The sequence below is a fragment of the Rissa tridactyla genome, chromosome 1 (genome assembly GCF_028500815.1).
Source record: "Rissa tridactyla isolate bRisTri1 chromosome 1, bRisTri1.patW.cur.20221130, whole genome shotgun sequence".
In the NCBI taxonomy this organism is placed as follows: Eukaryota; Metazoa; Chordata; class Aves; order Charadriiformes; family Laridae; genus Rissa; species Rissa tridactyla.
In genome coordinates, this window is record NC_071466.1 from 131,458,143 (window position 1) to 131,474,805 (window position 16,663).

The window sequence follows — 16,663 nt, forward strand, 5'->3', positions numbered from 1 at the left end:
GTTGCGAAGGACAGAATGAACGGAGTTTGATTTGTTGCAATTCATTAGGGATGCCAGACCACATCAACATCAGTTCTTCACCTGGCAGTGAAGTTCATGCCAGTTACTGGCCCGGAATATGCAGAATGCATACACAAAGTGCAAACTGCTGGAGGACACTAGTCGACATGACAAACACTACACACATGATGGCATGCGCGTGCGCAACTTCATCCTCAGTTCCATCAGAAGGGGAATAATTTGAGGAACAACATTGATGTGCTCATGTGTGTACTTTGAGATTCCAAGGCAATGCCTAGGAAGAATCCCTACAGCACAGTAATTTCCAATGCAGATGCAAACAGTTTTACATCTAAGAGAGCCATTAGTAACTTAGTCAGATTTCAGTTCCAGCCAGGCCCATAAGAACAGTGTTGATAAAGGCTTCTTGGAGAACTTGAAAAATTTCCTGCTTCCTCCTCTCTTGGTCTTACCCTGAATGTTGCTTAGCCTGCCTGAACTGTCTCAGTTTTCCTGAAAGATGTATTTTGCCTGTAACATATATTTTAACCTCTGACTAAGGTTCTGAGGAGCCAGCCGAAGTCAACTCAGTAATTCATCAACTCAGTAATTCACCTTTGTTCTTTCTCTTCTCTCCTGCCCCAAATCAGAATTAGGCATTTGTTGTTCTATCAGTGATGTGAGTGTTGGAGCACTGAGCAAGAGACTGAGTGCTGAAGAATACTCCTTATTTTACATGCAGGGCTGGTTTCTAATTTAGTACAAATTCAACTTCTTCCATTAAGCAATATTTTAAATTTCTTTCACAAGACTGTCTTTTCAAGTGCTCATCCTGAACTATTTACTAAAGCATGGCTTTGCAGAAAATGTAATTGAAAAATCAGATTCCCATTCTGAATGCCTTTCAGACTAGAACATGAAATTAAACCATTTGATTAAAATTTTTCTGAAATTCACAGTGCCACATAGGTGGTAGCAGCAAGTGAAGAAATACCAACCTTGCATTTTAAGAATTGTAGGCAGAGGAGAGGAATAATCTTCCTTAATCACTACTATCTTATTTTAATTAAATTACTATTTAAATACAGTAGTGATGCATTTCCAATACTGTACAGGAAGACAAAATCTTAATAAAGCCATTAATAAAGCCATTTGAAGGCTTCTGCTGATTTGTGAATATCTGAGTGGTGGCAGTTTCCACTGTAAATAAAATGTATTCCAGACATAGCAATATATATGGAACAAGATTGGTAAAAATTGTGGAACAAAAAACTTTAAAAATAAAGAAACAAAACACTTGTCTATGTAAAGCATGTTTCATGAGAACAGCGATGCAGCGTGGCATGCCATATAGCGGCATTTGAGTGGCTTGAAAAAAACCCTCAGATCATTTAAAGAACAGCGGAGATCGGGATTTTTCAATACTGTCAGAATACCTTACTCTTAATCATGCATGCCGCGTTCTTTCAATGGAGAAAGTCAAACTTCATTTTGATGGTTGATTTGGAGGTCAAAACTTAGGGTTTTGTACTACACTCACTCTATGATGGCATGTGAGAGCTCAGTAGCTCTAAAACTAAATAAAAAAAATGAGGCCTTGTAAGCACTCATAATGTAAATGGTGCTACATCCAATGCTGAAGTTAATTACTATATAATATATTATAGAACAGTACCCATTCCAGAAAAGTTTATCTTTATTTTTATCATCTCATTAGGAAAATGTATTCAGGGGCTTTTAGGAATAGAATATATATATAACATACATAATTATATAATATACGTCCATTACTGCTTTAGCCATTTATACGCAGCTTCATATTGAAACATGTAGTTGAGAATACACTGTGAGCACAAAAAATGCAAATTATCTTTGAGAGGTCATTTAACTTTGTCGTGTAAGATGCAATGGACTGTTTAGACTTCTTTCAAAGATCAGAAGGAAAGAATTTCGTCATTCTGTGTTATAGGAGAATGACTTCTCAAACGTGTGTTCTAAAATGAAAGTGCCTTTGTATTTTTTCTTAAGAAATCCCTAATGGCAAGATTATGAGTTTTTATACATACTGTGATTTCCAAGTGCTGCTGTCCTGTTTCATTCCACTGGTTCAATCTGCTGGGATTAGGCCCATGCTATGCCAAGCTCCCACTTTCCTACATGAAATGTTTTTAAATAGCTTTGTTTCAAGAGAAGAAGATTATTAAGTTTCTAACAGTCACTCTTTTTTGACTTGGGGGTAACTGCAAAGTAGCTGAAGAGATTTGACTCAGTTTGAAAATTATATTCTCATGGAAAACAAGCAAGGAAGTAAATGTTTCAAAACCTTTTGTGTGTTGAAAACATAGACTGTAATTTATTTTGAAACTTGATTATTGATAACACTGCCAGCGTAACCATTTCTACTTATTTATATTAAATTAAAAAGTATGTTTACTAGTCAGAAGGCAAATTAATCATTAAAGAGAGGTTAGCTCCTGCACTGTGAATAGAAGGTGCATTTTATCACTTTTTCCAATATGTGGAGGGGGTTCTGACCAGGCGAATTCATGCTTGCTTAAGATCTTGAGAAGGGATGTGTACGTAGGGATTAGCACGGAACAGGGAGCCGTATGAGCTGGCAGAGGGCAGGAAAAAGGGACCTGGGTTTGGGCCATGGTGTTTGGCTCCAGGAGAGCAGTGGGAAGGCTCCAGGGGGAGCAGTAGGCCCCATGCAGCCCATGGTGTATGGCTCGGGGTTCAAGGGGGAACTGAGCTCAACAACAGGGGCCAGCAGCTCTTATGGACCAGGGAGGCAGGAGCTAAGCAAAGGAGCAGGGCAGCTCTGGGGACTGTGACCAGGGCCAAGCACAGCCTGGTGATTGCCAGGCAGGTCCAGGGACAAGGGAGGATGTCAGTCTGTAAGTCCAGGCCTGGATCAGCAGGGCCACGTCCAGGCACGGGGATGGCAGCAGTGCAGCAGGAGCTGTAGCTCAGGGCAGGGGTGAGAGTTAAGTTCATCTTGAAAGCAGCTCCCACAGGAAAGTGCTGCCTGGGGCGCTCTGCCTGAGACCACCAAAGGAAGAGGGCTGTCTCTACATTGGTCTGAGCCCCAAGAACCAAACCTCCAGGACCTTACTGTGTACCTTGCCCAAGTGGGTATCTAAATACTGGGCTTTTAAATCCATGTAGAAGGAGACTGGGACTGATACTCCAAAGTATTACACAGGCTGAAGCTGCCTAATAGGAGAAGAACTGTATGAAGTCACCTTCATTTTGAATAATATTTAATTCTCTGACTATGGTCCTGCTCTAACAGCTGAGGGAAACACATCACCAAATGTCATAGGTGTGAGTGCACCTTTGTTTGTTGCTTGTGCCTTGGTGTTTTCATTGAAAGACTGATAGGAAACATATGGCTACAAGATAGGACATTGTCCAGTTGGGACACCTGGGTGCTCAGCTTAGCTAGCGGCCAGACCTTACCTATTAACTCCGTCTGTGCCTCTTTCTCATCCCACCCTTGGATAACTTGACTGTTTACACATTAAGCTTTTTTGGGCAGGGGCTGTCTTGCCTTGCACTGTGGCATCACGTTTCTGCTGGCTGCCTCCAGCAAGAATGCAAACAAATAATGCTAACAAACAACGCTGCTAGCCTCTTGAACCTTTATACTCGACCTCGTCCCTCAATTAAACTGGTTTTCAAAAGCTCTTTCTCAGCAAGATAGGTTTACATGCATGATCCTCCTTTATCATAAATGTAGAGACAGTAAAATATACATGATTTAGGTACTAAAAATATGTTTCATAGCAATACCCACATTCTGATCAGTTTAATAGTAAAAAAAAAAAAAAGTAATGTGCACAGCTTTAATCACAGTAAAGCATGAAAGCAACCAGGTCCTTCTTTTGTTTTTACCCTCAAAGATGGGGTCTATTGACAGTGGTCCAACGCTATGTTCTAGCACAATCGTGTCCTACACGAGGAATTTCCAAATTTGGTGGTGAAGATGGTGGTAGGAGTAACTCCTGGCTTCCTCATGCTGTGTGTCTCCTTTGTCCTTTAGGCCCCTACTCTCCATGTCCCCTGCTCTAACCCTGTGCCCATAAAACAACTCATCAACCATATACTCCTCTTCTTTCCGATCCTCAGTCCCTTCAGCATCCTGAGACTGTGTTAGATCGCAGCCTTCAGTATGGTATGCCTATTTTGTCTGTGAGAAGCTGTGGCAGCTCCCAAATCAAGCCTGTTTAGAGTCCTTCAGAGGAATCAGAAAATGCACACTTTGCATGTGCTGTATGAGCCTGCACGCAAATAGTTGGGAGCTATTTCTGCAGTCTTGCAGTTCAGACAGACGTACTGCAATTTGGGAACAGCTGTAGCATATAACACAAGACATATAATTCCTGTTATACAGAAACACCTGTAACATAGAAATAGAAGATGTTAAACTACCACTTTGCAAAGCTCAAAGCCTCCATGACAGCACTAATGAAGCTCCTTAGTGTTAAATGCAGCTAGGTTTTATATCTCTGAAATATCCTAATCTAGATCCTAGTCTGTTAGCAAAGTGTCCCACAGCCTTCCTTAGGAATTGATGATATTTTTTCAGAGGGCTGGTTGGACCAGATGTTGTCCTTTCCTTTAAAGGAGATTATATCACAAGTGATGCTTCTTTAAGCAACTGATTTTTTGGAGCAGTATCCTCCAGTCACAGTCTGAAAGAGGGTATGACAGCTGCCTGGATAAATGGAATGTTCTTAAAAGGCTGTTCTGAAAATCAACCTGCCCTTTGTGTAAATACCTAAAATGGATGTAGGAACCTAATGCTTGGTATCCAAATTTTCATGTCGTAGTGTTAGTGATGTATATTTTGTTGTTGGGTTGATCGAGAGATCTCTTTGCCTTGTCCCAAAGTGTCCAGTTAAAGCGACAGCTAGAAATGTGTTAATGGGAGGGCTACGCTGGTTCTACTGATACCAAAACATTTTTCAAGAGCCTGAAGGCCTCCCCTGCTCTTCCCTGAAGAAAGAAAGAAAAACATCTAGCATAGGTGCCAGCTGATGTTTTGTTCTGCCACATTGCAGGCTTTGTAGTTTATGACACTTTGCAAAAACATGCAGCAGAATTTCTTTTTAGGGTCTCTGTGACTTAAAATGGTAAGTCGCTGTTTGGGGCATCCTTCTGACCTAAAAGCTTATTAAACAATAACTTACATTCATTTGTCCCAGTGTTCCTGTCACTGTGATACTTACCTTGTGGGAATTTCATTAGGAGTATAATAGTTAGCTGACAAATACTTCATTGTTCACTTCTAGTAACAGACTGTATAGGTAAAAGCCAGAAAACAATGTGAAAAAATACTGAAACAATGTGAAAAAATACTGAGTGAGTGCAAAATGAAAGAACCATATTGGAAATTAAGTCTTCTGAATAATTAATAAAAGATTTCTTCAGGCATTCTTTTAATAAATTTAATGCTGTTTTGACTGCTACAAGACATGCTTCATTTCAGTTCTCTGGTGTTCATTGTTTAAAAATGTGCTCGTGTGTAAGGAAATGAAAACATTTTTGAACAGAAGCAAAATCACAGTTTTGTTGCATAATTGGAACACAACAGATAATTAAATCTTCAGTAAATTGAGTGCAATATTTTGATGTCTAGATAACACTACGTTATATCCTGAAGCTGCAGTATTTCGTTTCTGTGCAATCTGTCTTCCTTTCCGTAATAGTACAATAGTGTGTTCCGTCTCCATTACCTGTACAATGTGCCCTCTCTTTTTCAAATGGTATCTTGAGGTATGATGTCATCAGAACTCATGATTTCATTGCACCCTCTTATTAAATTGGTTTCCAGGTGTTTAAATATTTGTGATATGCTGCATAACCAGCATTTGCAATATTTGCCTTAATCTCATTTGTGTTTGTTTTTTTTTATCATTCCTGTCATCACAAGGTAAGATATTGCAGCGCACAGCCAAAGCTGTGTAAAGCACCATTCACTTCTTGAGAGCTGGAGTAATGTTTTTTCCAGTGCTTCTTTGTTCAGTTACATTTATTTTGCTGAATGGTGTACATGAAAATATCTAAACCGTAATTCTGCCTTTATATGCTGATTTTAAAAAGTGCTACAAATTTGCAACATGGTATTAACCAGAAGATGGCATGTTGTTTTCCCTCGCTCCTTTTTCTTTCTTACTTATTAACAACTGCCTTTCTCCTTTTTCTGTTGTTTCAGTTAAAGGATCAAGAAAGTTAAGTCTGCCAACAGATCTTAAGACTGATCTTGGTACGGTAGGCAAAAGCCAACAGCTTTAAACTTCCTTACATTCATTGGCAAAACATTTTACCAACTGATTCATGAGATAACACAATAACCCTGGAGGCTTTGTCTGAAAAGGCTTTCTAAAAACCACCTATTAACCCATACAGTTCTGTTGGCAGCTCTCAGCATTTTGCTTGTTTAATATTCATTTATTTCATGTAGACACATTTTGCCCGTCATTACACACTGTGTGTGTAATATTTTATTATGAAAAGGCTCTAGAACTTTTGACACACTTGAGCCATTATAACTGGTTGTCCATGATGTTTATCTCAGCCTATAACAACCAATGCATGCGCTAGTCTGTTTTCTTTATTTGATGTACAGATTCCGTGCCACAACAGTGACAAGACCATTGAACATGTATATTTTATGATGTCTTTGAACTTCTGAGAAGTCAGATCCAGAAATCAGTCGTTTGTGTCTCAGTCCTCTCCTTGAGACTTACCTCAGCCAACTGTTAAGTGCAGTTTGCTCTAACATTTTTCTCAGTTCTTTAATATTTCAGTGGAAATGCATAGTAAGTGAGAGAGAAATTTCACCTCAAAAAAACCTAAAATGAAAATTCAACATCTTGCATAACCTAAAAATGTTGGGGGTAGATCATGCCCTCTTAAATATCCACGTAAAGGGGATTGCTCCTGGCATTTGGGTTGGAATATGTGGTGCGCACAAAGATTTTTATAATTATCTTCAAATATTCTCAGTCTCGATGAGTCCTTTCTAGTTTTGTTCTCATGGGAAGTTTCTCATGTAAGATGACTGAAAAAGCTGTGTAGCCATGCCTCATTACTTTGAGTGTCTTTTTAGAGATAGAAATTAAAGTTGGATCACATCCTTGCATAATGCAGCTGAACTTAATTTCTGTCACTAGGAATCATGTGCATGTATTAACCGATGTAGCACTGTTCCCCAAGGCAAAAGTCAGGGGAATAAATATGTCTTCCACATTATAAATTACTGAGAAACTTGGAAAACTGCTAATAGCTCCTGATTAAAGATTAAGTAAATAAGTGTTGAAAAATCATTGGGAAATTCAGTCCAGATTGTGCAGACTTCAGTGTACAGAGTGATTTAGTTGAAATAACTTACTCCATCATTAACAGTGATGTTTGAGAAGCTAGGAATGTAGGAATACACCCCCAAAAAATTTGGTGTGGAAAATAAGTCTAAGAAGGTCTGTTTCAACATCCTGTGGAAATTAGTGTAACTCCATTAATTTCAAAAGCTTCATAGAAACCGAAAGGTATTATAAAATTGTCACTTAAGCATTCTGTTTGTTGTTACTGCCACAGCTATTGGTTGCTCTGTACTCACACTACCAAGAAGCCTGGTGGATTGCTAAGGATAAAGCATGTGGAAGCAACATTCAATGGATAAGGTGGCAGATACTCATGACTAATCAACTGGAGAGGAAGGTTAAAAAACAAAAAAAACTGAAAAAAAAAAAAAACCAACCAAAAAACTTGTTTCAGTTCTCCTTCATGACTGACCTAGAAGAGCAGAATATTCCTGTTAATTATTCTAGCTATTAAAACTGTGCTGAATTATATATTGCTTATTTTACAACAGTCTGGGAAAAGCCTCTCTTTCTCAATGTAAGGAGTTAAATTTTAATGATTGTTCCTGGAAAAAGTGAAGAATAATGTCTGCATTTCACTTACTTCTGCTCCAGAATGTCCTGGATACAATGGTAGAGCTCTTACAGATTATTTATCCACTATTTGTCTTTGCCTGAGATTGTACCCATAGTCTAAATATTCAGGGAATAACAATATCCTCTGGCCCACACTTCTTTTCAAGATATTCAGGTCACCACTTTCAAATTATAAGATATTGTACATCCTTCCCATTGGCTCTGGCTCATAGCTTTTCACAGAGTGCTGATACATCGCCTACTCTCAGCACCGACAGCAGCTAATTGGGAAATACGTTAGCATTTGGCAGCTTACAGTTCTGCCTCCCTTTTTAGGATCTGGCTCATGTAACGTCCTTGCTTTCACTTTGCTTTGAGTTGTAATAGTAGAGGTTAAGTAGAAGTTAAATCTATTTCAGGTGGAGGTGCTGCCAGAACCGAGAATTGCTTGGGGAGTAGTTTGCTAGCATTTAAGGGAATAATGTGTGATCTGATGACAGAGGGTGTTCTGGTTAAACCTTGTCAGGGTTTTCATGACTTAAAGGTACTTTGGGACTCCATTTTGACCCTTGTATGACTGACAATTGAGAAATGTGAGAATATGCCATATGTGGGGGATACGTTGAAACTTTTTTATAGTTTTAGCTACTGCAGATCATAGTAACCCAATGTTTATTTGAGTTGACCAGAAGGAAGATGTAACATTGCATATACTGTACGTTTTCCCAATTATCCTTTGAAGGCAGCTCTGAATGATAGTATCGTCTTTATTTTTGAACCTAATACTGTTTCCCAAAGTTTTATGAAAAGATCATCTACATTTCCATGCACTGTTGCAGGGAAATGGATTATGGGGATAATCCTAATCCAATTTAATCAAATGGAGAATCTGGGATATATCCAGACATATACAACTGCTTTTATATGAGAGTTTTCTAACTTTGCTTCAGTAGCCACTTTAAGCATCAGCTTGTTTGGGTTTTTTGGAAGTATTTCTGCTCATTTCATCTGCTCAAAGTTTCCATGTGATCACAGGGAGCTAGGCAGAAGTCCTAACTAAAGGTGGAGATACTCAGTAACTGCTAATTTTTATTTAATTCCTGTGAACAGATGGTTTCACCGTGTGAATTTATGCTATCACCTAGACTTTATTAGCCAAAGAACAAAAGAAAATGCAAGTAGAGACAGACATCTTTTGCTTCCTCATGCTAAGCTGTTATCTTCAGAAGATTTATATAATTTCCTACGGTTTCCGCAGGTATTTATAGGCAGTGAATGAATTCTTTACCAGGTCTTTACCAAGACCTTACCAGGTCTCCCATTTTATACAGCAGCGAAAAACTAGACAAAACTCAGGTTTTTTCAAGGATTTGAGAAATGTCTTCTGATGCAGTGACCCAAAAACTGTAATTCTGAAAGTTGGCTTCATAAAACACAATTGTAGGGGTCAGACAAAGAAGCTTTGATTATAACTCTGTATCTCTGTATTCCATTTTGTCCATTTTGTATGAAGTTTGTGGAGTCTGTCTGATTTTTCTTCCTTAAAGATTTATGCATATCATAATAGAATTATAATATGAAAACATCCACCACTCAGTGCCTTTGTAGTTCATTGCAAGGGAAGTGTCACTTCCTGGGTGCTCCCAAGCCTATGAAACAGTACCTGGATATCATAAAGAAGACCTCATTTTTATTTTAAGGATGAGCAGTGGGATTATAGCAATTCTTGATTTACACTTTCAAAGTACTTTACAGCAGACATTAGACACTGGCAACATTTTGAAGCTTTTAATCTGTTTTTGCTTACTGATGCATTGGACAAACTAGTAGATTTTAAGTGGAGCATTCTGTACTTGTTTTTATGGCTCTGGATCTGTGATTCCATTTACAATGCCAAAGAACATTTCAGAAAATTTGAAATTGTATGAGTTGGCTTCCTCCTTGGTCTGATGTTTTTAGAAAAGGCAATTCAGACATCCAACTTTAACAATGCTTCTCTTTAATTACTTGGCAATATACATTGAAAATGGTATGTATTTTTACATGCAAAGAATTTTATGGACTGTCCAGTGTGTGTCTCCTTCCAGGACAGTAGAGTAATTTCTGTTCACTTTTCAGCCTGAAAATACCAGCTGAACTGAAGAATCATCTGAACTCTGCTTGTAGTTAGCATCATAGCATAGTTAAGGTTGGAAGGGACCTCTAGAGGTTGTCTAGGCCATCACCCTGCTCAAAGCAGGTGTAGTTAGACCAGGTAGGTCAGGATAGTAGTGTCCAGTTGAGTCCCGAGTGCCTCCAAGGGCAGGGGGTCCACAACCTCTCTGGGCGACCTCTTCTAGTATTTGATCATCCACACAGGAAAAAAGCTTTTCCTAATATCTAACCAGAATTTCCCATGTTCCAAGGTGTGTCCTTTGCCTCTCATCTGATCACTGTGGACCTCTGAGAAGTGTCTGGCTCTGTCTTCTCTGTGTACTTAGTACCTTAGATTAGGTAGTTGCAGACAGCAATAAGGTCTGCCCTGAGTCTTGTCTTCTCTTCAGGCTGAAAAAACCCCACTTCTCAGCCTCTCCTCTTACATGATGTGTGCCTGCTCCCTTACCAGCTTGGTGGACTCCTGCTGAACTCACTCCTGTATGTCAATATCTTACCTGTAATGGGGAGCCCAAAACCGAGCACAGGACTTGAGATGCAGTCTGACAAGCACCAAAGAGGGGAAGGATTACATCCCTCAAGCTGCTGGCTATGCTCTCACTCATTCCGTGGAGGATGCAGTTTGCCTTTTTTTTTTTTTTTCTGCGAGTTTAATCTGTATTAAGATGGAAAACATTGTGGGTTGTACTAAAGGCTTTCACTGTTACAGAAATGTTTTTAAACGTTTGGCCTCTCTGCAATTTCACATTTTCAGGTTTGGATTTTGATATTCTGTAGCTAGGACCCTACTAGACGAAAGTCTCTTTCATCTGCTGAAGGTCAAGTGTATGACAGCACTGCTTTCTTCCTTAATTAAATAAGAGAAGGTTTATGGTCAAACATTTTTAAAAGAGAACCTATGTTAACAGATATATCAGCATTCTGCCAGTCCAAATAACCAGAATAAAAAGCAGCAAGAGGTGATCAGCAGGTTAAATCTGTCAGCTATTACGGCATAATAGGCATGGGGTGTGGTTATATTTCAAAGGGAGAAAGGGGCTGCGTTCTGACTTCTAATGCTTCCAGATAAAAAAAAAAAAAAAGAAAAACAAACAAATGAAAAAACCCTGATCTACGTGGGAGGTTTAACAAGCAAGTAGTTTAAAGGAAAGGTAAGTGCTTAAAATTATCAAAATGGTACCATAAATAAAATATTTATAACTGATATAGTTAAATGTAGTCATGAAGGAAAGGCAGTAAAATTTGTTTGCTGAAACAACAAAACAAAGCAGTAAAGATCATACATTTAAGAGCTGATAATAATAAAATGATATGCAACTGTTAGGCTCACAGTGCAATAGATATTCACTGTTCCTAAGTTCTCTGTTTTTACTTGAAGAAGAGTTCCTTGCTGAGGACTCTGCAAGGTAAGTCATTTTCCACTCCTTTCAAGCAATGCAAACACATTCTTCCATCCCGTGGTCTCTGTACACTTCTCAGGTTGTAATACTTTCCAGCAGGCAAAATCTGGGGCTACGCATAGATTTACCAGACATGCCTGGACCCAGAGGTCCTCTATAGTAAGTAACTTGGATTGGGATTGAGCTCTCACACAGATGGTCATCTGTAGGCAGAGACTCAGGCGTGAGACAGATGATTCTGTCACCTTGTGTGGACTTCAGGCGACATCCGAAGTCTTAGTAGCTCACCTGTGTGTACAAGCAGAAGAATACTTAGAAAGTAATAATTGTTTTCCATGTACAATTGTTTTGACAACCAATGATAACAAAAGAAGGATAAATAAGAACTCTAAATCAGAAGTTATCAACTGTAAAATTTGGTTTTGCAACATTGAAATAAGAATGAACAATTGTTACTAGTTTATTTATTACAATAACCTGCTATGAGATCTGTCAAAAATCTACCATGCATAATATTAACAGATTTGGAAAAATGTGGATTTTTTTTAGAGTTGTTTGATTGCTGCACAAAAATTATGTGTAAACTTAATGATATTTGGAATGCCTTATTTGACCATGTCTGTGCCTTTTTCTGTTGAGTATCTACAAGTATCTATGGAGTGGTGCTAGCTCAATTATTTCAGACATTCTTACCTCTAGTTAAAAGCAATGATTTTTGGAAAAATTGGGAAGAATCTGGAAGAATCTTATTAGAATAGACTAAAAACAATTTTGTTGCAATTACCTTACGTTCTGTTCATTCATTTAAGATTTAAAGGTGGAGTTTTGTTTAGAAAGTCTCCAGTTCATATGTGTCATGCTTTACGTTTGTCATGTTCAAGTTGGAAAAACGTCTCATGTCCAACTGCTTTGAAGAATTTTTCATTTTCAAAAATGGAGAATTAAAGCCAGATTTTTCCATCTTGAAGACGCAGAGGCAATACTAATAAGGGGTGCTCAGGGCTAGCTGTTGATATCCTAGATGGTCTTGTGGTTCATCCACAACTTGCATGTTTCAGTGTTGTCCTCTGTGCAGCTCGGGATGCATCATGTTTCATGCTTATTTTTCAGAATTAAATTAAGTTTTCTGTCTGTGTTTTCCTGTTTATTGCACAAAGCATAGCAACAATTTGTGTTACGTTATTCTGTTGAGGCATACTGAGTGCTGTGTACTTTTTGAGACAGTCAGTCCAGAAGTGTGGTGTTACATGATCACTAGAAATTCAGCAGAGGAATCTGAGGAGCAGAGTTAGATCCAAGTAGTCCAAAATTTTCCCGCTGTTCTCAGGGAACAAAGCTAGATTTACTTTTAGATTTGCACTGCCAAGTTTGGTTTTTCAGATATGATAATGTAGAGGTGATATTATGACATATATTCTTAATGTTCTTCATTTGGATAGTGTTTATTTTGTATTTTGGTTTCCTTGTTTGTAACTGTAGGCAAAAATGCTAGTTTTAAAAGGGCCTTTATCAGTGACAACACGCTTAACATTTTCAGCCACTTCACAGTATTTCATTTATCTGAATAATAAATCTGTTCACCCTGTTTTCAAAAAAATTATGATATCTAGGATCAAGCACATGGTAGGAGTTCATTACCATAATAACAATACCTTTATATTACATAGGCAGCATATTACAGTCACAGCACATTATATACTCTTAGTGTGGACCTAAATGTACTAGCAGTATGTCAACAGGGCAATTCATCCTTCCTCTTCAAACTGATGAAGACATTATGGTAAATATACAATTTTGCTGGCAGTACATCTATACTCGCCTCTTCTGCTAGGGCTAACAGCTCCTCTCTTGCCTGGTTGACAGAACTGCACCAAGAGAAAATTGTGATCCTGACTTTGTAAGGGATTTTGGTTTAAGTATAGTTTGTTAAAAATTTAAGGTGTCTGTCAGTCTATATTCTCACTAATGAACGATCACACTACTTTTACACAAATTTTGGTTATTTTACATGCAGACCTGAGGATGTTCTTCGGGCCATTTGTATAGTTAGGACATCTCTTTTTTTCTTTATTTAAATGTGTATCTCTTTGCTGTTTCAAGAAAAAAGGTCAGTCACACCCATAATTATTACCCAAAATCTAATTTATTGATAATACACAAAAATCCCCCAGTGGAACCAGATGGACTTTTCCCCCCTTTAACAGCAGAGATTGTATTCCTCAACGTTTGTTGAGGAGATTCTCCGGAACTCATTTTTCAGGTCCTTTCTGCTCCATAAGCATCTCTCCCTGGTCCTTTTCCCTGCTCTTTTATTGATTACTTCCTTACAATTTAGGATGGTATTATAATGCTTCTAATTAGTCATATTTAAATTCCTTTGTTCTCAGCCTCTCTTAGATCATTAGTAAGAACTGGATTTCAGCTAGTTTTTCTGTCTGAATTTATCCCTTTGTTGGAACTGAAAAAAATCGTTGGTCTTTTTTTTTTGTATTTATGTCTAGTGTAACACAACTTTCTAGGCAGCAACTGCAAATGCGTGTTTCTCCTTTCTTACTGACATTTTTAATACATTTGGTTTTAACAAGGGTTCTGCTTTTCACTGGTAAATTGTTTGTTCCTTTTGCTTTTTGCAGAGGTCACCAAGTAGTTTAAAACGGTTGTTCGTATGACAAGACAAGTTGTGTAACGCATATGTGTTACTGTGTGTAAACTAAAATCAGGATGTGTATATATAATATGCTTCCTGTCTGTGTAATACTAAAAAAAAAAAAAAAAAAAAATTGAATTTGAGGCTCTCCAGCAGACTTGCTGCTGTCATGTTGCACTTTGCCTCTCTCAGAAGGCATCTCTCAGTAGTTTCACCAAGTTCACAGAAACTGATGTTACTTCTTCAGTTCTTAATCTCATCGTCTCACTAGTATTTTTTGTGACACAGTGGCCTTCCATCCAGCACAGTTCTGTTTCTTAAGCGGTTTTTGGGGTGCACACTGCACTGAAGGGAGCTACCGTTTGTCCCACTGTTCAGCCTGCTAACAGGGATAGCTAAAGCATTTTTAATTCATATGGGTAACGCCATGAGCCCAGATGAAGGCAAACAATTAGGACCGGCACTGTAGGAGCAGCATGTGGAGAACATTATAGAATTTTATGTCATGAACTTCTCTTTTATACATTTTAGTACATCTTAGATGCAATTTATTGCTATCTGCTTTATTAAATCAGTGGACTTAAATTAGTATAAAATGGACTAAAGTATTGTCACATGGAGTAGTCTGCTATGATTACTTCCAATGGCTTCAGTGAGCCTTACGTTTTTAAATTAATGAACAGAATAGCTACAAACCGAGCCCTGGCTATTTAGTTCACTGTCCACAAGCAGGAGAAAAGGCTGCTGCCCTGGCAGAGGGGGACGGTTGTTACACAGTCTGGGGACTGCTCCAAGGATAAGCTCCGCTGAGCCAGGATGCCCAAGTGTAGTGCGTTGGTAACTCTGGCACATGCTGCTGGAATCTAGGAGCAGTAGAGAGTGTGAATTCCCTTGACCTCATGGGCAGCAGCACCCATGGGAAGGGATAGGAGGCGATGGTAAATGCAGTGGTGGGAAAGGGTACAAAAGAGAAGGGGGCTTTTTGTGCGGTGCCGTCTCCCTGAGCAACTATTTTCTGCCTTCTCCAGAAGAAGAGAGAGTTAGGAGCTGCTGCACTATTGCATCAACAGCACAGAGCAATCCGTGCACTGCTTCTTAAGTACCAATGTTAATGTCTCCGATATCAACTGGTGCTCGGTATCAGCTAATATTTCTGACATGAGAAAAGCCCCAGGGACCACATGACAAAAGCAGTAAGCCAGCAAGGAAGAAAGTTAAAATGTTGTTCTTCCTTACAAATTGAACAAACCTGGAAAAAAAGCCAAGTTTTTATAAGTCTCCTCTACCTGTTCTTTGGGGTGATTGGAAGACATCTGTCATGGTAGAGGAGGATCAGGTGACACAGGTCTCAGAGGGCTGGTAAACCATTGCAGTCATTTTGGTAAAGGGTGATAGGATTCTCAGTCTCCCTTAGAAAGTATGCTGTAGGAAACTAGTATTGTTTTTTATTACCACTTTTCTTGCACACTTCTTTTTTTTCACGCAATGATTAAGATCCCTGTCTTAAATAGTACATAACCTTTCTTTAGACGCGTTTTGCGTCACTGAGCTTATACCGTAAAAAACGTGGTAAATTAATTTTTAAAATACACACATAGGATTTTCTTGTAGATTTGGGTGGTCTTTATCTGCTTGATTCTTATCATCTTCTCTGCAGAAACGTTGCAGTTATACTTTCCCATAATTCTATTACTCTTTGTACAGTGTCTTTTTGTTTTTACTACGGTTCGAAGGGCTGCATTGCTCCTTGAGGTATACTTTTAAAAATAGTCATACCTAATCAGAAGAACAGAACAGTGTTAAAATATAGAAAAGTGTGTAGCTGATCACTAAAATCTCTCTTACGGTCATTGTTTTCGCACTCACTAACATTTCACCAACTTCAGTACTTGAAGGGATATACCTGCATCTTCTAGGATGAAGCCTGCTTTTCTTTTCTATGCAGGAACTGGCTTTGCTTATTCAGAAAAGCATTGTCAAAACATCCAAAGGGATTTAGGTGCCCAGATCCTACTGATTGTTTAATTTGGGTCATTGAAGGTAACTGAGACAAGCAAGCATAATAAGAGAAACATAGCAGCATTTGTCTTAAATGTGGATGGGGGTTTAGATGAATTGTGCCCATTCTGTACAATGTTCAGGGAAACGGACTCACAAATGTTGTTGATGTTTCTATAGAATATGATTCTTTCTTACTCTGTTATGTTCCTCACCACTCCGTAGGATTCCCCCCTGGAGATAATTAGATATCATGCTGAAACTCCTTCACACAAACTGAATCCTGAAGAAAGGAAGCAGCTGGATGAGGATGTGTCTGTTGCTGAGGTTGAACAGTCAGCCTGTGCCCTTGAACAGAGCCCCCAGTCTCAAAGGACTTTCTACTGAAATATATCAATAGTTCCAGCATATTTTGGAAAATTCCCTAACTATAAGTTGAATGAATCATCCACATCAGTTTTATATCTGTTGTTAGCTTAGTTAATAGCCATGTATTAAGAAACATGATAAAAGTCATGAAA

General features: G+C 38.6%; 1 protein-coding gene across 4 annotated transcripts in view; it reads left to right on the forward strand.

Moving 5' to 3' along the window:
- The window catches only part of STXBP5L (syntaxin binding protein 5L), a 211,224-nt gene that overhangs the window by 168,023 nt on the left and 26,538 nt on the right, over positions 1–16,663 (forward strand). For 2 of the 4 annotated variants that reach the window (XM_054212115.1, XM_054212123.1), the window contains exon 21: positions 6,221–6,271. The exons of the other annotated variants lie outside the window; for them this stretch is intronic. In XM_054212115.1, coding sequence (XP_054068090.1) covers positions 6,221–6,271 — 51 coding nt within the window. The remainder of the gene's footprint in view (positions 1–6,220; positions 6,272–16,663) is intronic. 4 annotated transcript variants of the gene reach the window in all.